Source organism: Polyergus mexicanus, unplaced genomic scaffold, assembly GCF_030449975.1.
Source record: "Polyergus mexicanus isolate NDT 795.1 unplaced genomic scaffold, iyPolMexi1.0 SCAF_7, whole genome shotgun sequence".
Lineage (NCBI taxonomy): Eukaryota > Metazoa > Arthropoda > Insecta > Hymenoptera > Formicidae > Polyergus > Polyergus mexicanus.
Genome location: NW_027223327.1, coordinates 5,891,781 through 5,917,505, shown reverse-complemented (window position 1 = coordinate 5,917,505; position 25,725 = coordinate 5,891,781). Strand labels below are relative to the sequence as shown.

Below are 25,725 nucleotides of genomic sequence, written 5' to 3'. Positions count from 1 at the left end.
TTGGTGGCAGCGGTGGGATCTGCCGGGGCATCGCCAGAACTAAGCAAGACCTGCAAAAGACACGATTGTGTTAAAAAGCGGGCACGCCAACAATCAATTCAATTGAAGTTGACGGACGGAAGCAGCAGCTAAGCCTTCCCCAAGACCTGCAAAGCACCCAGAGTGTAAACAGGACAGGCACGCCAGCACACGTAAAACGTAAGCTGACGGAAACTACAATCAACAGAAGACACCGCAAGGACAACAGAACGAGCATCGCCACAACAGCTGTAGCAGAAACGTGAGCCGCCAAGCATCGCGACCTACGATAACTCTACAGACAACGCACCGACGCCGGACAACGACCGCCGTACGACGAGCATCGTCAGCCGTATCAGCCGCCGAGCGAAGGACTGCAGCGTCAGCAACCTACTAACACAGCGAGCGATCATGCGAGCCGTCATAATATTGTAAGTCCGAAAAAATTTAATAATTAATTGCGTGAATGTCGGAAGGTTCGAATATACCGAAACCGATAGCGAACCGATCGTGGTTACTGAGTGAACCAGCCCGACGAGCGATTAAATTAAGTTTAGCACCGCGAGAAAATACTTATAACGTGCGAAAAAACTTAGAAACACAATACTCGAGCGAAAGCGAGCCCGAGTTACCGGAAAACGTCGTCATAGAACGCGAATTTCCGTTTAACAATTTTGACGAAAGCCTACTCCCGCGTAATACGACTGACCCCACTGACGACACTCAACGCGAGACTAGACGTACGCGACCGTATATTAGTAGAACTCCAAGTATAGTATCCCTACGGCGCGAATTTTCATTAACTTCCTACGAAAGCGATCTATTCGATCCGGAAGAAATTTATAGCCAACAAGAAAGTAATATGGCCGAATCGCGAAATCCGCAAGAAAACACTCCCGCGAACCCGCCACAAAGCGCGGTAGACGAGGAAATAGAAAGAATGCGACGATCCATTCACCAAATGGACCGAAATATAGTGGAGGCGGATCACACACCGCCCCACGAGAGAAACCGCGAAGAAAGAGGCGACGCGCACTTTCTCGAAATATTAAATGAAATACGCACGGAAGTAAAATCATTAAACAGGCGAGTAACGCGAGTAGAAGACGCGATTATGGAATTACCACGTCACGGATATAACCGCTCAGAAGACGGTAACGACGCGTTTAATGGAACATACGGACGAACCGCACGCGACATCAAAAGTCGACGAAGCACCGCTCCGAATTACTTACCGTTAAAAGAAGCAAGAGCAATGATTCCCGAATTTGACGGAACATCGCGACATAAGTTATTAGAATTTTTAAATGCATGCACGTACGCCGTTCAGGACATACATCCCGCGGATGAAGAATCATTAATCCGAGCAATATTATTTACAAAACTGAAAGGAAAAGCCATGCAGGATTTCGAGACACGAAATATTCAGACGTTCGCCGAATTAAAACAACAACTCGAGACTTGTTACCAGTCTAAACAAAGTACTACGCACTTACAAATCGAGTTCAATTCCTTAAAACAAAAGCCGAATGAAACTGCGCACGCTTTCGGACAACGGGTTGATCTACTAGCGATGAAATTATATGATTCGATGATCCAAGGAAAGGAGCATTCCGCAACCTCTAAACGCACGATTCAACAAACAATCCAAGAGCAGGCGTTAATAAATTTCCAAATCGGGTTACACGACGAATTACAAGTGCTCGTACGCGCGCAGCGATATACGACGCTCCAAGAAGCGATAACGGGCGCGAGCGCCGAAGAAAAACTCAGACCGGGAACAGCGAGAACGAGTGGTTTTGCTAATAAAAATAAAACCGAATTTAGTTACTCGCGAAATAGTCGAAATCCGACATCGCAATGCTTTAAATGCGGAAAAAACGGACATTTCGGACGCGATTGCCGTAGCAGCCGATACGCGCTCCCGAAGCCGGAAAAACCCTCGCGAATAAACGCGATAAATAAATACTGCTCGCATTGCAAAAGAACAGGACACAGCCGCGACGAATGCTGGAGTCTAAATGGAAAACCGAAAAACAATACAAATAAACTAAAAGTCGGAAATCAGCAAAAAACGCGCGACGAAAATATACGCGATCGAAAGAAACCGCGACAACAAAACAGAAACGCCGATAGCGCAAGTAGCAGCAGCGAAGACGAGCAGGAAGAAGCGAGAAAGAGACAACCGCGACCTGCATCTGAGTATCGCGTTACACATATTAAAGATATGCCACGCGCAAAGAAAAAGACGGACTTATTGCTAATAACATTACCAATGCGACAAGTGAAAAACGAAAAAATACAGATGTTGTACGATTCAGGATCGACCATTTCATTAATAAAATTGAAACATTTAAAAGATGACACACTAATACATGAAGGTAAAATCGCGCTTACAGGCATAACCGGGCATAAAGTACACACCATAGAAAAAATGTACGCCACTATTAAAATGGACAATCACAAGGTAAAACATGCATTTTACGTTGTAAGAGACGACATTCCGATAGAATATGAAGGAATAATAGGAATCGATTTCCTTCGACAACATTCGGTATCCTGTGATTATAATCAAAATCAATTAAAAATAGGAAACGCCGTGCTAAGATTCCATACGTTTAACAAAACAATTCTAAAACCGCGCAGCGAAACCATCGTAAAAGCGATAACAAAGCAAAATCGGATAGGAATAGTACGAGCAGAGGAAACAGCTCCAGGAATCTACCTTGGAAACTGCTTAGTAGAACCGAAGGATTATACTTGTCCCGTTAGTATCATAAATACAACCGATACGGAAGTCGAGATACAAACGCCGAACGTCACACTCGAGGACATAGAACGCGAAATCAAATCCAAAATACACACGATACAAGCAAGAAAAAATTTTAAGCCTACTAACTCGAGACACGGACAAATATGACAACTACTACGCACGCAACATTTAAATACGGAAGAAAAACAGGCACTCCTACGGATATGCGAAGAATATTACGATACATTTCAGTTGGACGGAGAACCACTGACGTGCACCGCGACGGTAGAACACGAGATAAACACGCGCGCCGACACCTCGCCGGTGAACACGAGACCGTATCGTCTTCCCGAGAAGCACAAGACGGAAGTAAATAAACAAGTGCAAGAAATGCTAGAAAATGGCATAATCAGAACAAGCGCGAGTCAATGGAACGTACCCTTATTGGTGGTGCCGAAAAAGGCCGACGCATCCGGAAAACCTAAGCTCCGAGTAGTAATAGATTTTCGGAAGCTAAACGATTTAACAATAGGCGATTCATTTCCACTGCCCAATATCACCGATATACTGGACCAGCTAGGAAACGCTAAATATTTTACTACACTAGACTTAGCGTCAGGATATCACCAGATACCGATGGCTGAGCAAGATAAACAAAAGACAGCTTTTTCAACGCCCTACGGACACTATGAATTTAATAGAATGCCGTTTGGATTGAAAAATGCGCCAGCAACATTCCAGAGATTGATGAATTCAATTCTAACAGGAATGCAAGGACTTAAATGTCTAGTTTATTTAGACGACATCGTCATATACGGATCGAGCCTAGAGGACCACAATAGAAGACTCAAGGAGGTACTACAGAGACTCCGAGAAAATAATCTAAAATTGCAACCAGATAAATGCGAGTTTTTGCGCAAAGAAGTAATTTATCTAGGTCACATTATTTCAGAGAATGGAATATCTCCGGACCCGTCAAAGCTAACCGCGATAAAAGAATTTCCGACGCCGAAGAAAGTAAAAGAGATACAATCTTTCATAGGACTAGCCGGATACTACAGAAAATTCATAGAAGATTTTTCAAAAATAGCCAAGCCACTAACGAAATTAACAAAGAAAACGGAAAAATTCGAGTGGACAATGGAACAGCAAAATGCTTTTGAAATATTAAAAGAAAAATTAATGACAGCGCCAGTGCTAATGTATCCAGATTTCAATCAAGAATTCATACTGACCACTGATGCTTCCGACTATGCAATCGGAGCAGTATTGTCACAAGGAAAAGTAGGTAATGACCGACCAATTGCTTACGCCAGCAGAGTTTTATCGCGGGCGGAGCAGAATTACAATACAACCGAGAAAGAATTATTAGCGATTGTATGGGCTGTAAAACATTTTAGGCCATACGTATATGGTACGAAATTCAAAATCATAACCGATCACAAACCATTAATCTGGTTATTTAATGTGAACTCGATCCCGGATCGAGATTAATCCGATGGAGATTAAAACTCGAAGAATATGATTATGAAATCATCCATAAAGCCGGACGAGCGAACGCGAACGCCGATGCACTGAGCCGCAATGTAACAAGAGAAGCGCATGAAACAGAAGAGGAAGAACGAGAGATCTTCGCAATAGAAGAGGAAATAAACTCCGACGAAGAAAAAATATACACAGAGGAAGACAAGAAACAGATATTATATGAATATCATGATGCACCTACAGGAGGACATCAAGGAGTTGAACGCACGATAAAAAGAATCCGCCTAAATTATAATTGGCCAGGAATAACGAAAGATGTAGAAAAATACATCGCAAAATGCGAATTGTGCCAGAAAAATAAATTATCGCGAAAAAATAAAGTACCGTTAATAATTACGGATACGCCTACTAAACCTTTCGAAAAATGCGCGTTAGATATTGTAGGACCGTTAACAGTTACAACAAACGGAAATAAATATCTCTTAACATTCCAAGACAATTTAACGAAATTCAGCAAAGCGATACCGATTCCAAATCAAGAAGCGAACACGGTTAGCAAGGAATTCGTTACAAAAATTGTACTTGAACACGGAATACCGGAAAAAATTTTAACGGATCAAGGCACAAATTTCCTCAGCGACATATTTAAAAATACATGTAAATTATTAAAAATAAATAAAATACAAACAACTGCCTATCATCCGGAAAGTAATGGCGCGTTAGAACGATCACATCGAACATTAGCAGAATATTTAAGACACTACATAAACGAAGACCAGACAGACTGGGACGAATGGATACCGTTCGCAATGTTCACATATAATACGACGCCACACACAGCTACGGGGTATACACCCTTCGAATTAGTCTACGGGCACCAAGCGGATTTACCTACGTCACTGACGAGACCGCCTAAACCAACATATAATTATGACGATTACGCGCAAGAATTGAAAGAAAGACTAAGGGCAACGAATCAGCTCGCAAAAGAGCATATCAAAGAAGAAAAATTCAAAGCCAAAAAACAATACGACAAAAGTACTAGAGAAATAAAATTTAAAGTCGGCGACAAAGTATTAGTTTACGACGAGACGCTCCGACGCGGACGATCTAAGAAACTTGAATCCCTATGGACCGGACCGTACGTAATAATCGAAAAAAATTCAGACGTGAATTATACAATTAAGAAAGGAAGAAAAGCGGTGCGCATGCATACAAACAAATTAAAGCAATTTATAGAAAATTAAAATAAAAAACTTACCTATTCGTTGTTGGAACGACCGACCATTCGCATCCGATATAAAGCGCGACGCATCTGCGCCATCGCACGACCTCGTTCTTCGAATTCACGGAGTGAAGGACGGAGATGAAAATCAAAAACGCGCCCTCGAATGCGTATAGGCATCTCCAACCAAAGTCGTCGTAATAAGGGAATAAATCCATCGGGAGGCTCATAACGAGGCACCCAAAAATCACTATCGAACCCGTCGTCCACCTCATTCATATCTGTTTCTTGAGGCTCAATAACCAGCACTTCACCATCATTGTCGATATCTTCCTCCGAAGAGGGAAAATAGCGAGATCGATCTTTTATATTAGCACAAACCATGCTAGTGGTATACTCAGTAAAACACGACTGAATAAAAAACCACACGACGCTAAAAGCCAGCAAGAAGAAACCTAATAAAATGAGAACCGATAAGACGGTTATATGAAACATTTAATATGAAATTACAGGATATTCGTCAGCTGGAACAGTCGACAGGCCGAGAGTCGCACGGGACAACATGAAACGGATTCACCTTACAAAATTCAAGAATTCCTACACAATCCCGGCATATATTTCGAAAAAATCGGGCAATTACAGCAAGCGACCAAAGCGTGGAAATTAGTCATTAAATTAGATATAACAACACTAAACGACAAAGTATGGCAAATAAATCAATACATCCAACAAACCAACGAGATGTGCGAACAAATAAAGTTGGAATTCCACCATAAACGCACTTGTGATAATTTAAAGGAAATCGTAACAAACGAGTCGAAACAATTAACGAAATTGATCACTCTAATAAATACGCTATATAAGACACGGACGAACGGACGTAGAGGTCTCATCGACGGAATAGGCGGAATAGCGAAAACATTGTTCGGTACAATGGACGCGAATGATAGAGAATTAATAAACGAACAATTAAATCTCCTACAAAATAACCAGCAAACCATTCAACACGTCGCGAAAAATCAAATAAAAATCTTAAATAGTACGATAGTACACCTAGATAAACTAGAAAATATATTAGACCATAACGGTAAATTATTAAATCATTATGTTCGAGAATATAGTAACCGCGAAGAAATAACCGAACATTTTACGGTAATCATCGCGATGATAACAGATTTAATTCGGGATGCGAAAGATGTAATAGAATATCTTACGCATGTACGCAAGGGCATTATGCATCCCGTACTAACACCTATTAGCGACATTATAACACATTTAAAAGAAGCAGCTATCCAATTATCTCACGGTTTATATTTCCCTTTCGAAATTCGAAACGACGAATGGCTAGCACTAGAAGAATATATTAAAATAACTGCATACCGTGAAGGATCAATCATATTTACTGTATTGCGATTCCCACTAATCTCACAACCAGTATATGATATAATAAAAGTAACCCCAGTACCTACTTACGATCATAAAAATATATTTACGCACGCGGAAATAAATCACGAAATAATCGTAGTTAAGAGAAGGATTAACGTATATCATAATAACAGAGGACGACTTAAAAAAGTGTATCCAAATAAATTCCAGATACATATCTGAGAAAACACAACCAATACACCGTATTAATCCAAACGCGCCGTGCGAAATACAAATGTACTTGCAACCACAAAACCAAAACGAGGCTTGCAAAAGTAAACATGTAATTGCGACAGAAACGATATGGATATCGTTGCAACAGTCACTTACTTGGCTATACTCAACTGTACGCGAACAATCAATAATAATTCAATGCGAAAATTATAACGAGATTAGAAAAGTAATTAAAGGAACAGGGCAAATTACCCTCCAAAATAAATGTAAATTAATAACAACAGAAATGACGATCCAATCAAAAGAAGTCATACAAGGTAACGAAATAGAAACGTATTTACCGGAAATTAATATTACATTTATACGAGACAATACAGACATACTAGACACAAAACAACAGAATATCGTACAGCATTCAGAATTAACAGAATTAAGAAATAAATTGAAAGATATAAACAATGATTTACAGGACAATAATGACAAATTCTTTACGAAAAAACAATTCGTATATCCTATGGCGACGAGTGGAATAACCACAATAATTATAATAATATTAATAATTTATATAATTGTAAAAAATAAAAAGAAATATACAAAACGACCGTCAGTCAGGATATACGAAGAAGACGAACCACGTATGTCCTACAGATTCCCAAAACCCATACTAAAACGAAGTTTAAGTACACGATTTTAGATAAGTATAGGAATAATAAGAAACGATTATATCTCATATTGTATACGGGAAAAATGTTGTACATTAAAATAAGAAAAAATAATTTTTAAAATAAGTTTGTTTTGCGAAAAACGTCACTTTTACACCTCCGTTTTTCTTTTTTTTACGGGGGAGGGATGTTATAGCCCGAGAAGGCTATATACGAATTATTAGATACATATTATTTTAGAGAGATATTATTTTATACAATAAGATATTGCTCAACGTGTAACGCGAATACAGATCACGTTACGAACGTTGACCGAACGAAGCGCTGACAACGCGAGCCACGCGCGAAGCCCAAGCGACCGCGCAATCACCCATTACGAAAACGCGGAAACCAAGGCACGCGGAATAAGGATGTTGCGAAAATGCAACGTAGAAGTCCTACCGAAAAGCAGAAAGGAAATTGCGAAAATGCAAGCAAAGAAGTCCTACTTAGAACTCCTTAGCTTGCATCCGGATCTTGCCGCAAAATCGAGCGACACGACACATGGTCTTGTCGCTAAACGATCCCCTCCTGGGAAACCAAGGGGAGACAATAAAAAGACCCATCGCTAACGAGCGGCGGGCAGTCTTTACCATTAATATTACGCGGGCAGTCTTTACCATCAATTAATATTACGCGGGCCGTAACGCCAATAGTCGCGAGTAGTCACACTTAGTGAAAATCGTGAAGATCGAGAAGCGAGTCTCGCGACGTAAACCCGACTCCAAACACGCGTCCGCGAGTGTCAGATAACGCGATACGCGACACGAGTAGATGATAGACACGAGGACGAATTATAATTAAGACCATTTGTAGTGAATAAAAGTTTTATTGAATATAAAAAGTGTCCAGAATTTCGGGTAACCCGCCAGACGTATCCCAGATTCCTAAATCTAAATCCGGCAACGATCCCGAAAATTACCGTGCCTCACCCGAGGCATAACAAACGGATGTCTTGTTATTGACAGATATTTTTGTAACTTTACTTCACTTTACTTCACTTCACTACGTAATGTTGTCACTGGTTCAGATGAGTGTCCTGTCGCATCGGAAAAAAGGCGACTCGTCTAATATTGCCTCGAAATTATTTCTTTCCATTTTCACAGTGACAAAATCGGCTCTTCCTAAAAAAATTGTTTTTTTTTGTTTGTTTTTTTCTTTTCTTTATCCTCTTCCTAGAAAAGAAATGAAGAGGACACCGCGCCGATTCGGTCGCACGTGCAATCTTGCGAGACGCTATTTGTTCATAATATAATATAAATATAATAACCCGCCTTTGTAATACACCGCGCCGATTCGGCCGCACGTGCAATCTTACGAGACGCTATATATATTTGTTTATAATATAATATAAATATAATATAATATAATGTAAATTCGAGGATCCGGACATCGGCATCCCATCTTTGTAATACATAAGCCGATTATAAACATATCCCGACCCCCAATAAACCCATCTTCCTAGAAAAATGAAAAGGATAATGTTTTTTTTTGTTTCTGTTTGAAAAACTATATTACCTTGTCGGCATCCCCCCGCGCCGCCAAAATCCCCCTCCGCCCGCGTGACGTCATGCCCCCTCGCCCGCACGGTTTCCCCTCGCCCCGTATACCCCTCGGAGGACCTGCGTTAGAACTCTCCTAGTTCTACTACTGTTCTCCCAATTGAAGTCATGGTTATGTTATTCTGTGGTCTGTTATAACGGAATGGTTCGTCGTGTTTCTCCGTATATGATTTTTATGTTCTGAAATTCTAGTATGTAATTGTCTTTTAGTCTGTCCTACATATGACGCATCACAGTTATCACAATTAATTTTATAGATCACATTGCTGTGGATCGACTTTGGACAGGAGTCCTTATGAATTTTAATGAATCTATTCAATTTATTGAGACTACGATAAGATAATTTGACATTTAAGTCTCTGGTAAAATTCTTAAATTGTTCTGTTATTGCAGGGACGTACGGTATCGTGAGATAAGAAACTTTTTCCGGTTCGATTATCTGTTTTGTGTTGTCGAGATTAGAATTAACCTTATGAAATAGGGTCTTGAGACGTTCATTTAAGACTTTAAAGACGAACTCCAGAGGATAGCCATTATCTAACAGAATTTCCACAACGAGCTTAAAATTCTTATAGTGGAATGTCGGGTGAGACAATAAAATTACCCTATTGAATAAACCCATAGCGGTGCCTCTTTTCTGACATAAAGGATGATTAGAGGGGAAGTGTAAATATCTCCCGGAAAACGTAAGTTTATGATACCAATCGAAAATCAGTTGATTATCGGCTAAAATCATGGTTATATCCAGGAAATTGAGTCTGTTATCCACTTTGATCTCCATCGTAAATTGCACACGTGGATGGAAAGTATTGAAAATGTTCAGCGTGTGGTCGAGCAAATCGGAGGATGCTGCTAAAGCGATGTCATCCACGTACTTCACGAAAAAAGGGGGTGTGAAAGTCAAGGTTTCAAGGGCTCTAGTTTCCAAGTCCTGTAAAACTATGTCTGCTATTATGGGTGAGAAAGGAGAACCCATAGGCGTGCCAAATGTTTGTCGATAAATCGTTCCGTTAAAAGTGAAATACGTGGAATTTAGAATGAATCTAACGGCTGTGATGAACTCAAATTTCGATATGGTACAATTTGTCGAGATGTAATGCCATCTAGAAGAGACACTTTCGATAGCCAGGTCAATGGGAACATTGGTGAACAAGGACGCGACATCCAAAGAAATCAAAGAGAAATCCTTGTTGATGCGTACATCAGAAAGTTTTTTAACTAGTTCAAAACTATTATCGATGTCGCTATGTGCAACAGGAAAACTTTTGAGCATTGGATAAACGAGGCTAGATTGTACAAAGGGCTGTTAAGAGAGGAAACAATGAGTCGGAAAGGGCAATTAGGTTTATGGATCTTAGGAAGTCCACATGCTCTAGGTAACATTCCGTCGCTACAAAGCAGAAATCTATAATTGGAGACCGAGATGAATTCAGACTCTTTCCACCTCTTCAACACAAGTCTCGTAAACCTGAAGTGAGCTTATTTATCGGATCTTTTTTAACTACTATGTACGTGTTATTATCATTCAATAACTCTTCAATCTCTTTAAAGTACAAGTCTCTATTTAAGGCGACCGTGATGTTTCCCTTATCCGCACGGGTGAAAATAAGATTATCGTTATGTTTTAAAAAAGTTTTTGAAGCAGAAATTAATTGTTTTAGGCGTGTATTAAATTCACCATTAGGGATCGAGTAATTAGGGAGATTGTTGATAATGTTCACTGCGCGGTTTCTGATAGCCATTTGTGTTAACAGAGTAAGTTTAATAAGATTGCTTTCAATATTTTTTATAAATTCTGTGGTTAGTTTGTTATTATTGTAGATAGGGAGAATAAAATTATCTCCCAATTGTAGAAGGCTCTGTATGTCCAACGGTACAGCGGTGGAGGACAGATTAACAAACCACTTTTAATTGATGTGTAAAAAATGTTGTTCTTTATCTTTGAACGTGTGTGGATCAATAACAATCTCCATTTCGTCACACTGTATGTTTTCAAGATTATTGAATAGATTAAAATGAAAACGACCTCCCTTAGTGGAGGCGAGTGGATGATTAGAAGAACGGTAAAAATATGGTAATGTATCGGTTTTATATCTCTAATCTTAGCATTATTTTTTGCCAACAAGCGGCCAAACTTCTCGCCAAGTCTGTCGCGCTGGCTAACAAAAAAGGAGTGCAGTGGTCCTTGTTGTTTGGTGAAAAAAGTATTACAGACAGATAATGGAATGTCGCGGTATAATAAGCGCGAAAGCTTATAAATCTGAGTGTGGGCTTATTCGATAGGGTAATTTTATTGTCTCACCCGACATTCCACTATAAGAATTTTAAGCTCGCTGTGGAAATTCTGTTAGATAATGGCTATCCTCTGGAGTTCGTCTTTAAAGTCTTAAATGAACGTCTCAAGACCCTATTTCATAAGATTAATTCTAATCTTGACAACACAAAACAGATAATCGAACCGGAAAAAGTTTCTTATCTCACGATACCGTACGTCCCTGCAATATCAGAACAATTTAAGAACTTTACCAGAGACTTAAATGTCAAATTATCTTATCGTAGTCTCAATAAATTGAATAGATTCATTAAAGTTCATAAGGACTCCTGTCCAAAATCGACCCACAGCAATGTGATCTATAAAATTAATTGTGATAACTGTGATGCGTCATATGTAGGACAGACTAAAAGACAATTACATACTAGAATTTCAGAACATAGAAATCATATACGGAGAAACACGACGAACCATTCCGTTATAACAGACCACAGAATAACATATAACCATGACTTTGTAACGATGCACCCCCATTGTTACCCGGCACGTAGCCAGCCGGAAGTCTGCCGCCCGGCGAACACCAGCCGGGCAGTGGCAGAGGCGCCGAGCGCCCTTTTTTAAGACTTAAGTCATCGCGGTTGTGATAAACAACCATACGGCCGTTATACGGCCACCGTTACGCCAAAACCCGAGCACAACCGAACGCTGCCGGAAGATCCCGAGCGTCACCCGCCGAAACGCCGCGTCATTTCGCCCAGGGGAAGCGACGCGTTTACCGTAATTACCCGCCGAAAACAACGCGTCGTTATCCCTACCCGGGGGCGAACGACGCAATTACCGATAGACGCTCGGGTATAAAAAGACAGCGTTTCGGCATCTCATTACCAGAACGATTCCTGAATCCGCTCGAGCAGTACGCTCCGAGATACCAGAACCGATCCTGAAATTCGCAGCAACGACGGAACGTGAGGTTGACGTGTTCGCAGCCTCCGCCGAGCATTCTCGGTTTCCGTGCAGTCTCCGAACTCCTGACACAAATCCGACTAATTCGACGAGAGCGGAGTGTTCGTCGCTCTCCTAGATTACGGTCTATCATCCGACCGCTCCAGCCAGCCGGACCGTGGATTTGCGAGTTCGTTGCCCCGTCGAGTTTTCTCGACTCCGCCGCGCTATCCTCAACTCCGCGAACGGAAGCAGGGACGGAGTTCTCCGCCCGGTCGAGGGTACTTGATCTCCGCTCGCATTCCCCTACCACTGGGAATACCCGATTAATCCCGCGACAACGATCAAAACCATTTTAATACGTGCGAATTATAATCACCGCGCCGAAATACCTGTCACCTAATATTCCATTATATTCCGCGCGCCGTCAAAATGAACACGGCCTTGCCGTACACGCGCCGACCGACCGCGCCCAATTTCTTGCGCGGTTTTACGAATACTATAAGCGGTTCGATATATCGAACTTCGCGCACCGAATAACAAACGCGCATTGCATCTAGCGCGTTGCATCATCCGCCGCGCGTTAACTATTGTAAATCGACCATTGCCGAAAGAGGCAAATAAAGACAATACCTGTTAACTAAATCTTTCGTGTGTCTCACCTTTTCACGAGCCCTGATCCCGACTGAGCTCATCCACGCACTCGCGAAAAGTAACCGCGTTACAACTTCAATTGGGAGAACGTTAAAATATTAGATAAAGAACCACATTTACACAAACGGTTAATTTCCGAAGTTTTACATATTAAAAGACAGAAGAATAGTCTAAATAGTTTGCAGACGGATACTGAGTGCCTTCCTGAAGCGTATCTGACTGTGTTAAAAAAACTCGAGAATTTGATTTATGCCTAATGCCATTTATACACTTAATCTATACTGGTTGCTCTTTTAGAGGATGCATTTGTTCGTCTCATTTGTGTTTAATTTATTTATTTCCTGCCTGTATTTGACACATTATTTGACTTATTTGACATAATTTAGTTCTTTATACATTGATGCTGTCGGTTCCCGATAATCTTGACAACAACTGTAAGCTATATTTAAGATTCTTAGTTATTATTGATGTTTTTGCGATTTTTGTTTTTTGTTTGTATTCATATTTATTTTTACATTATCTTATTTATGTTATGATTTGACCATATATATTTTATTTCTGCGACCGTACCTATCAACCGTTAGAAAGAACGTTACATCATTTGTCTTTAACCGTTTGACATACTATTTTTGTTCCTCGACACCTGTGGTATCTTTTAACTGCGGAGGGCTGACCGTGTCAAGTTTTAAACTATAATCTACGTTAATCAATCGGTGCAATGAAGTCCGGTGGTTCTCTTACGTGTAAGTCGGTTGTTAAATATTGAGTGCGTGCTCGTTCTCTCACATCAGATCGCTTTAAAGAAACCGCGCCGATTATTTACAGGCTTTATTGGAAATGTATTATTCCGGCATGTTTGTACATGGACTGAATTCAACTTACGACCTTCTAATCGAGTAGCTGACCATCCCTACGACAGCAATAATGCGATCAAACTTTTCATGAAGATGTGAGAAATCCCCGTTATGCGTTTTTAACAATTTGCTGATGATTGTTTATGAATTTGCGATGTGGTCTACTTTCCGGTTAATTTTAATTTAATTTGTTGCGCTGAAGATGGCTAAAAGATTAGCCGAAACGTCCGCTTTATGTTTATTTATGTAACATTGAGTTTTTGTATATTACAAACGTCCGCTTTATGTTTATTTATGTAACATTGAGTTTTTGTATATTACAAAAACTCAATGTTACATAAATAAACATAAAGCGGACGTTTCGGCTAATCTTTTAGCCATCTTCAGCGCAACAAATTAAATTAAAATTAACCGGAAAGTAGACCACATCGCAAATTCATAAACAATCATCAGCAAATTGTTAAAAACGCATATATATATTTTAATCTGACATATTTTGAAATAAAAAATAAAATATTTCGTAAAATATTCAGTTTCCGATAATTTTACCGTAATACTTTTACGTACAGAATAATGAGACAAATCAATTAGTGCCAAAAAAACAAATAATTGTTTAAAAAAATACATTGTAAATAATTTTCTTAAAAACAATTATTTTTTATTGATTTGTTTCATTAGTCTGTACGTAAAAGTATTACGGTAAAATTATCGACAACTGAATATTTTACGAAATAATTTATTTTTTATTTCAAAATATGTCAGATTATAATATAAAATAACTCAAAAAATACTCAATGAAAAAATACTTTATTATAGTGTTTTAGAAAGCTCTCGAGATAAGCTACAAGAATATGTAATGAAGAATTGGGGGTTTCATTAAAAAAATTCAAAGTAATTTTCGGATGACCTTGACAGTGCTATTTAAAGTCATACTAATATTATTATATAATGCGCCACTTAGAGCTCTACAACTTTAGTTCGAAACATTTTTCTCAGAAAAGTTTCGTTTTCGAGATATTTGACCGTTTCCAGACTTTTCTAACACCCTGTATAATGGATTATATGTACTTTTCATTTCATTACAATTATTTACTTGTCAAATTCTTTCAGTTCGTTCTTGATATCTTGAATATCTGTTTTTAGGAAGTACTCTTATTACGAACGTCTTGGTTTTCCTATCCTTTGGTGTGAACGTATGGTACTGAGTTACATCTGATTCTAAGATTGCAATTAGCTTTTTGTCATCTTCTTATGTTTCTGTGTGTACAGCTGTACGATTTGTTTGATATTTTATAAAGAATTTGTTATATCTTTGACTTTAGCAATTAAATCCCTGTGTGATTTCACTTTTCCGTGTATTATTATTGGCGGAGGTTTTCGTTTTCCGATCGTGTTTTTCGAGGCTCTTGATTTACCTAAGCTATTATTTATTGCATCATTATCCTGTTTATCATTGTCATCGTCCCAGTTTATGTCTGTATTTTCTGAGTCGCTTAATAGACCAAAGCGAATTTTCGTATCTATTGAATACGCTTTATTTTGTCTTGCCATTTTTGCTTTGGATGTTCCTGCTTCTTGACTGTCGATTGCTTTCCTTTTGTTACTTTTGATTTTTTTACTATCAAATACATACTTAAAATTAGTTTGCATATGAAGTAACTTACCTTCATTCTCGTGTACTGGATTTTTAATCATTGCCACGTTGGAGGACGATTTGAAGTTAACGTCAATTTCTTGAATCTTACTCCTTTAGGGCCATATGCGATGTTTTTCTTTACTTCTTTGATGTTATTTAACTTTTATTCGTCATTTAGTATTCTAATAGATAATTAATTTATGTTATTTAAACAATCTGATAACTTTGCTAGAGAATCCTTCTGTGTGCTGCTCGTTCGATAGTTCAAACGAGATTGCAAGTCTGGTACGGTGCTGTTGCATTACGCACTCTTTGATTAAACGCTCTATTTCATTTACTATAAGGCTCTCGGAATTATTCAATTTTGATTTTCTCGCGAACGCTTGAGAAGCGCATCTTATTCCTTTATCCAATACTACATCACATGAAGATCTATTGCTACAACGAGTTTAGTTGAAATCGATTGGTACCACGTCGCGCCCTCTTCTTGTAAGAAGTTTTAGTCGTTGCTCGTTGTTTATAAAAAATTTATTAACAAATTAATTGTGCGATAAAAACAAGTATTAAATGCGATAATCCGAACATGAATTTTATATTAATTGTATTTAAATACATGGGTGGGGAAGAGACTCCGCTCCTCCCTTTGTACCACCATCTCAAAAAACTTAATTTAACTTCCAACTTCTGCATTATAATTAAGTGATAATAGGTCCTTTTTTATGGCTAATGCGGCCAGTTCAGCTATAAGGAACAGATTTAATATGACATACGTCAATCTACAGATTTCTATATATTATACTAGACCGCTAATAGGAATATTAGAAATGAAGCCAGGACAGCCATTTACGATTGGGCAGAATATAATTATTGCATTAATAGGCAAATATAACTCCAGAATATGTATCAATATTTATAGCTATTAATCAATACTTATCTATACTTAAAAATATCTTTTATTTTAATAACTGCCGACAAATTGAAATACAACGCAGAATTTATATTAATCTAATCTATATATTCTGTTCAATTATAAATGGCTGTCCTTCAATGTTAGCGGTAGGGGCGTAACGTCGCTCTTTTCACAGAAGAGCCAATTATTAAGAGAAGAGGACCTTGCTCGGCATGCGCGAAGTGCACCATGCCTAAGAGGAGAAGTCCGGGGGTTTTTTCCCTGGAGAAATTTTAAAAATGGCCATGTTTTCTTAAATTTGAGCGCATTTTAAGGATCTCGAAACTGTTTTACAACAGATAATATTGTTGCGTCCCTGCGAGTCGTCTGTGGCGGTTAATCCTGAATTTGCTGTACCCGTCTCCGGGTGAACATCCCCAAACACGTTGTTAAGGGTTGTTGTTAAACAACGGCGGACATTTTGAGAGAGATTGGCCATCTTTGAGTCTCACGTCAGTAGTGATTTCGAGCGGACGGATTGGCGGATTACGAGATTATCTGTTCTGTGCTTTCTGTTCTGTGTTCTAAGCTGTTATTAAAGTTCTTCTTGTTCTTTTTAATACGTGTCCTTTATTTACGTCGCGGTACGCGAGTGCCGGTTGTGTCACGCGTATTCGAGTATTATCGATTTTGATCCGCGGACGCAACAATATTGTTACGTCCCTATGGTTTTGCGATCATTTATCAAGCCCGCTTTGGAATTGAGGAACATCTCGTTGTTACTGAGTTGTGGTTGTTAAACAACAGCGGACATCTTGTAAGGAGAACCGCCATCTGAAAATCTGGCTACGGATGTATTTTTAATAAGATTACGGCGATTATTATCTAATCTGTGTTCTGTGTCTAGCTGAGTTCTGTGTGGTTAAAGTTCCTTTTGTTCTTCTTAAAAAGATGTTCTTTATTACATCGTGGTACGCGAGTTGGTCATGGTTACGCGTGGTACGCCGGTTGTGTCGCGTTTGTAAAATATTGATAACGATCTGCAGACGCAACATTTTGCAATATGTCCGCACGGAATGACATCCATCGGCAGACTCTAAAATGGCGGCTCCTAAAAACAAGATTTTGGCCATTGTTTTTTAATAACCCTCTTAGCAATGTGTTAGGGGATGATCTCCTAGAGACGGATATAGCAAATTCAAGAATAACCGCCACAGATGACATGCAGAGATGAAACATGAAAGGCGCACACAACAATATTTTAGTTTAAAAAGCGAAATTGATGTAGATTCAGGTTTTTTTCTATAGATTTTAATGCATTTCTATAGGCCTTTAAACTATTGAAAATCGAAGAAATATTATTTTATAAAAATGATCGATGGTATTGTCTCAGAAAAATATTAAAAATTGCAATTTTATGCATTTTAATAATCCGGTCATCATCATAAATTATTGTCTTGCGCTTATTTTTGTAATATAAAAAATATGATTTTTATAGTACATATTATTTTGTCATACCCTAACTTTTTTTGATACAATTTTATGCATTAAGTTGAATACTCTAAATCACGTCTAAAGAGGGGCCGCATGTTTTCCAAAGGGGGGGGGGGGCCGAGCTTTCTCTGGGCCCCCTAGTTGACATTACTGATTATCGGTCTACACTGCGTTCACGCGAGAGAACGACCAGCATTTCGTCTGATTCGATCAGATTCCGTCCAACCGAACGCTCCTTTTTCCCGCTCCACGCCGATAAACGCGTCTCGCAGGCCAGATCCGGCTAGAGCCGGCAGAAGGGACTCACGCGCATAAATCCTAACGCGTTATTTCGAACATTTGACAGTTAGTCGTCACGTACAAAGTACGTTTTGCGAAAGTTTTAAAATGATTTCTTGTACAATGGAAGAAGAAAGAAGTCCTTCGGACGTGGAAGTAGGGCTGTTATCTCCTACGAAAAAAAAAAACTTCCATTTACACAAAGTAGATTGTGCGCCGGGACACAAGAGTACGATAATAATGCACACGGCTGAGTAACGCGCTCGAGTCCTTCATCTGCTCCTTACTCTGCTCAAAGCTGCATAGTTCTAATAAAATCTTTAGCAAAATAATAAAATAGCGTACACACACTGGTACGCACACATGCTTGCATGCAAACACGCTCGCACGCACATGCACACAACATTCACGCACATATGTACCCATACACGTGCATATGTATCCATTACACATAAAAAAGACATCTGAAAGAGATATGGCATACACTCAGATTTTATGACTTTAGAGCTCCATATTTCTATACCCTTTGATTTTACGTGGTTGTGGCACAGGAAAAATTTGTTCAGAATTATAAAAACTACAACATATTTCAGAACGGAGCAATTTGACGGGGCTCATTTTTCCATAGGAAACGTGCGGGGTCTTTTCAATTTGAACTATTTAATTTAATATACACGTATATATATTAATATACATATTATAGTCTCTCTCCCTCCCTCTCTCTCTCTCTCTCTCTCTCTCTCTCTCTCTCTCTCTCTCTCTCTCTCTCTCTCTCTCTCTCTTAGTATACAGGGTGTATCAGACCTGTGCCAGCCGAATATTTCAAAAACCGAGAACGGTAGACAAAAATATTTCAAACAAAAGTTGTAGGGTTTCAAGTAACTTATTACATAGTAATATTAATATTTTACATAGTAATATTAGATCTTGAATAGCGTTGTCAAAGTCACGTGAAGGTCATCATAAATTTCTTAAATGGAACCCCCTATTTCTTATTGCATATTCTTGTAGCTCAACTGGAGAGTTTTTTAAAACACTATAATAAAGTATTTTTTTAATAAGTACTTTTTGAGTTATTTTATATCTTAATTTGACATATTTTGATATAAAAAATAAAATATCTCGTAAAATATTTAGTTTTCAATAATCTTACCGTAATATTTTTATGTACAGAATAATGAGACAAATCAATTAGTATTTAAAAAAAAATTTTTAAGAAAAAATATGTAATAATTTACAATGTATTTTTTTAAACAATTATTTTTTTTTACGCTAATTGATTTGTCTCATTATTCTGTACATAAAAATATTACGATAGATTATCGAAAATTAAATAGATTAGATTAGATTAGAATGTCTTCAGTGGTTCCCCAAAAGGGTTACAACTATCTACGTAACTTAGCGCATCTTATACACATATCCTTATTTTATCTTATATTATTTAAATTATCTTATCTTATATTATTACTACTTAAACTAACTTATGCTATCCTTATTTTATCTTTCACTTCATGTCTATACGCACACACGCGCTAAATTCCTAAACTATCTTAATTTATTTAGACCTCCGCTTCCGGTTTTTAATAATTTACATCACAATTTCTCCTCTTTCCTTCCTCCCTCCTTCGTTCTCTCTTATTCTTCCCACTCTCCTTCTCTGCCTCTCTCACCCTCTCTCTCACTCCTCTTACTCTTCCCTTCCTTCGTTATCCTGTATTCATTCACCCCCTCTTTTCTCTCTGAATCCTTCACTTTCTCTTCCTCCCCGTCCCACCCCTCTGCTCTATCCCCCCTTCTCTTCAATACTTCCTTTATCTATTCTTCACCTTTTCTTTCCTCTCCTAATATTCTTTCCACCGCCTCTTGCCAACTTTCCTCCCCCTCTCCTTCTCCTCTCTCGCATCCCTCCTATATATGTCCTCCCCCCTCTCTCTCTCTCTCTCTCCGTGAAGAAGACGTGTCAAACATCGCTTCGCAAAAGTAATAATTTTTAAACGGTTAAATAGTTACGGGGAGTGATAGAAAGTTAGACAAGTCATAGCGGCGTAGACTAGCATTAGCCATGAGTGTTATCTAGCCGGGATATGCTGATTTGAGGGCGTGAGAAATACATTTCCAGTCTGGGACACCAAAGTCTCACACGACAGGTAGACATTAAAGGTGGAAACAAAAGTGCTGACGTGTGGAACAGAGGTGACTGATCGCTTACGCTGATATTAGCGGTTTCGGCCGATAATTATCGGCATGGACGATGAATATGCTGATTATCGATGCTCGGCATGTAAAAAGACAATAAAAAATCAGGTGGTGACATGCAAGTCTTGCTATCAGGTGAATCGTATTAAGCTGTTTTACCATCCAGGATGTGTAAGCAAGCATAGGATTTACGACAAAAATCAATAATTGGTACCGTGTACTGGCCCATTTGGCAGTGGTCGGGGGCGGCAGGGACAGGCTAGGATCTACAGGATCTACAGGTTCGTTTACGACGCCAAGTAGTGGAAATAGAATATCAGGAGCGAGTGGACCATCGACTATTGACGTCAAAATAAATTGGCTGGTAAAAATTGTAAAAAAAATAAAAGATGAAACAGCATGTAAGAAGGAAATTAAAATGATAGTCAAGGAAATAGTTCGAGAAAAATTTGGGAAATGTTAAGCAGGAACTGCTAGAAGAGTTGAAAAGAATGATACAGGGAGAAGTAGGTGGATTAACAGGAGGAATACAAAGGAGCTATAGTGAAGCGGTTGAAGAGAAAAAGAAAGAGAATGTTATAATTATCAAACCCAAGATTCAACAAGAGAGTGAAGTTACAAAAAAATTGATAAAAGAAAAGATAGATATCAAAAACATGGCGATGGGAATAACGAAGCTAAAAAAAGGAAGCAAGGGGACAGTGATCATGGGTTGTAAAACTGGAGAAGAAATGAAAACGTTGAAAGCCACAGTGCAGGAAAAACTAGGAGAAAATTTCAAAGTTACGGAATCACCGCAGATGAAACCCAAAATAAAAATTATCAATGTCAGCAAAGTCTTCTTTGAAATGAGATTGGATGATGATGACTTAATAACTACAATCAAGAAGCAGAATAGAATTGATGCAATAAATGATGGATTCCAAATGCGAATAGTGAAGAAAATAGTTAAAGAAAAAAGAAATGATAATAATCAACTTAGAAGAAAAGAAAAAGAAGAAGGTTCCATAATAATTGAAGTAAATGAAGAAACGCATAAATTGATGTTGAAAAAAGAAAAACTAAATGTAGGATGGAGAAAATATCCTATATTCAATCACATTAATGTTAAAAGATGCTTTAAATGCTGGGGATACTTTCATATTGCAAAAAATTGTACGCGAGATGAAACATGCCAAATGTGCGGGAAATCATAAAGCGATTGAATGTACGGCAACAAAGAAAAAATGTGTAAATTGTATGTTTAAAATTCGAACATACAACCTGAGGATAGGTGATGAACACGACGCCCTTAGCCCAGAATGTCCAACATTTAAAAGGGCGATACAGGAGGAGAAGAGGAGAGCCGGCTGGAAAGATGCAAAATAGCAACTACAGAAGGAAGCGGAAATAATATTCTATAGAAACGCGCAAAGTTTGATGGCGCATAAAGATGAGATACAACATCAGATTATGAAGAAAGTAAATCCGGCATTCATAGCGTTATCAGAGACAAGATTGACTGCTGAAATTGAAGACAGTGAAGTGAACGTACCAGGTTATAGTATAATTAGATGCGATGCTGAAAATAGAAATACAGGAGAGGTTGTTTTATATAGTATAAGGGATGATGTTAAATATGAAATAGAATTAGTAAAAAAATTAGAATCGAATTGCTGCGATTGAGGTGAAAGAAAAATTGTATAGAGGAATAATAATGGTAATATATCATTCACCAAGTGCATCGCGTGGTGATTTCGTGAGATTTGTGGAGGATATAATAGAACAGTTAATAATACGGGGAGAATGTATGGTAATAGGAGACTTTAATATAGATATTATGTTAGATTCGTTTTATACAAGGAAGTTACAAACGACAATGTTGAGCTTAGGCATGAAACAATATATAAATAAACCGACGAGAATTACGAAAGATAGTAAAACAATTATAGATTTAATTTTTGTTAATAATAAAATAGAAATGCAGGTAATGCATGAACCTAAAATAACGGACCATGCGTGGCTAAAAGTTGAACTGAATGCGAATAAATTTGTTAATAAATACAGAGAACTTAGTGTTAGGAATTATACAAAGTTTAATATAGATGAATTTATTAAATTAGTGGAAAATAAATTAGAGAAAAACCAAGATATGAATATCAGTGTGAGAGCGAAGAAATTTGTTGATAGTATAGTAAATGCGTTGGATGCTACAGCACCTAGAAAAAATTTTAGAATTCCGAGAATATGGGAAGGGAAAAAGTGGTTTTCGGGTGAAATAAGAGAAGCAGCGGCTAAAAGGGATGAGCCATATAAGAAGGCATTGTATGCTAACACGGAACAAAATTGGTTGCAATTTAAAATTGAAAGAAATGCAGTAGTTAAATTAATTAAGACAAAGAAGAAAGAATATTATGAAAATATGATAGATCTTAATAAAGAAAATCCTACATCTATGTGGAAAACACTAAAAGAAATAATTAGAGGCGAACCAGGAGGTAAGAGGGAAGTAGAGAATATAGATTTTGAAATATTAGACAGCACTGAAGGATGCAATATAGCAGATAAATTTAATTTATATTATATACAAAGTATTAATAGTATAGTAAAATCTATAAATGGGAGTAAAACTGGGAATGCATGTAAAAGAATTATTTATGTTATTGAAAATGAGGGAAATATGGAAAATTTTGAAATGATTAGTATAAAGCATTTACAGGAAATTGTTATGGGACTACCGCCGAAAAGAAAGGTACAGAGGAGGGAATAACTAGCGATATATTAAAGGCAGTATTTTGCGTAATAAAAGAGGAATTTGTTGATATAATAAATAATTGTTTGAAGGAAGGTTGCTGTCCAAAAGGTTGGAAAACGTCTACAATAATACCGATTCCAAAAATAGAGAAAGCTAGAAAAGCAAGTGAATTTAGGCCTATAAATATGTTACCAATATTTGAAAAAGTGTTAGAATTAGTAGTTAAAAAGCAAATTGAAACGTATTTGGAAGATAATTGTATTATAACAGAACATCAGTCGGACTTTAGAAAACAGTATTCGTGTGAAACAGCGATTCAAACAATCATTGATGAAAGGAAATTGATAGTTAGTGAGACAAAAATGGTAGGGGTAATTTTCATGGGTCTTAAGCGAGCCTTTGAAACAATAGATAGACAAAGATTATTATAGAAATTATATCAATATGGAATTAGGGGAATGGTTATAGAATGGTTAAGATCATATTTAAAGGATAAAACACAACAGGTTCAATTTAATAATAAATGGTCTAAATTAATGACCACAGAATATGCAGTACCGCAAGAATCTGTATTAGGACCTTTATTATTTATAATATATATAAATGATATAATAAAAATCTGTCCAGAAGGATGTAGTATAAAAATGTTTGCAGATGATACGTTAATATATGTAACAGGAGAAAGCAGCGCGGAATTAGAGGGAAAAATGAATATGGCATTTACTATAGTAGAAGAGTGGATGAATATAAATAAGTTAAAAATGAATGCAGGAAAAACGAAATATATGATTGTTAGAAGTATAAGAAAAGAACTGCGAGGTAATATAACATTGAAATGTTTGGATGGAACTGAGATCGAGCGTGTGGAAATAATGAAATACCTAGACATAATTATTGATGATAGGGTACGGTTTAAAGACCACTGTGATTATATGCTAAAGAAAATAGGAAAAAAATAAGTTTTTTAAATAGAATAGGTAATTATATATCAGCATATACTAGATGTATTGTATATAGGACAATCATAGCGCCTCACTTTGAGTATTGTGCGACGCTGTTAAATGATATGGGAGAAACACAGCTGAGTAAATTGCAAAAAGCACAAAACCGGGCTATGAGGATCATATTGCAATGTGATAGACATTCCAAAGTGGAGCGTATGCTGCAAGCGCTGCAGTTTATGTCCATAAAACAGAGGCTATATTATAATGTGTGTATATTTATTTTTAAGATTTTAAGGAACATGTTACCGGAGCAATTAAGAAATATTGTAGATTCGAAATAGTGGGAAATAAGAATGAAAGTCAAACACGACAAGCTAGCGATATTGCAATAAAATATCGCAGAACAAGGAGTGCGCAAAAGAGTATGTTTTACGAAGGAGTGAATGTACAACGCCTTTCCAGCTGAAATAAAGCAGAATGAAAGAATTATGTTGTTTAAGCGAATGTTAAAGGAGTATATTGTAATTAATGTAAACTAGATTTGTATTACAAATAGCTGAGAAAGCTAATAAAAATCAATCAAAATCTCTCTCTATCTCTCTCTCTCTCCCTCCCTCCCTCTCTTCCCCCCCCTTTCTCTCTATATTGCATACCCTATATACTTTTTTCTCTTTACTTTTCCAATACATACTTTCCCTCATTTCATTACTTAACTTAAATCTTGTCATCTTTCCCCACCTCCTCTTCGACCAACCCTTTCTTAAATTCTCTGGAATACCTTCACTCCTTATTCTTTTATACCATTTTTTTATACCTGTTAAACCTTGACTCTTCTATTTTTTCTTTTCTTTCCTCCCTCTGTAACTTCTTGTTTTTCCTTTCCACCTTATCATACTCTATCATCTCTTCCTCTCCCTCTCTATTGCATGCCAATTCCTCTAGACTTATTTCTTTGAAAAATCCCTCTCTCCTTCTCCCATTCCGAGGCTCCTCTACCCTTTTCTATTCTTTTCTTGATTTTTTTCAAACATTTCTTCACTAAATTACCTTTTTTCCCTTCTTCTAGTCTTTTTTCAAAGTTCCATGCTCTTCTTGCCGCCCTACTTCTAAGTTTATCTCTTTTTAGTTCTTCCTTTACTATGTATCCTGGTGTTCTCCTGTCTACTCCTAGCAACCATTTTAAAAATCTTTCTTCTACCTTTTCCACTTTTTCTCTTTCCTTCCAATCCCAGATCTCTGCTCTATAACTTAACACCGTCCAAACTAATGCATCAAAAAGCCAGATCCTTTTCCTTATATATTTCCAAATTTTCTCTTCCCTATACTCCATACTTGCCTCATAATTCCCACCGCCTTCCTTACTCTGTCTCTTACATGACCGTCCTGTCTATCATTTGATTGAAACACGTAACCTAAATATTTTATTTCTTTAATCTCCTCTATCTTCTTCCCTTTTCACATCCACTTTACTTTTTTCTCCTGCCCCCTC

At 37.7% G+C, this 25,725-nt stretch overlaps 2 protein-coding genes across 2 annotated transcripts in view; both read right to left on the bottom strand.

The window, feature by feature from the left end:
* Window positions 1-25,725, bottom strand: part of Oseg5 (intraflagellar transport protein Oseg5) — a 369,827-nt gene that overhangs the window by 30,416 nt on the left and 313,686 nt on the right. The gene's annotated exons all lie outside the window — the stretch shown is intronic.
* LOC138934888 (uncharacterized) lies at window positions 9,455-10,615 on the bottom strand. The gene has a single exon (XM_070299037.1). It carries the CDS (start codon window positions 10,613-10,615, stop codon window positions 9,455-9,457), a length of 1,161 nt encoding a protein of 386 aa, XP_070155138.1.

Bases quoted from the DNA above. Each gene is read 5' to 3' on its own strand.
- LOC138934888 (XM_070299037.1), bottom strand. From the start codon at position 10,615: ATGCTCAAAAGTTTTCCTGTTGCACATAGCGACATCGATAATAGTTTT.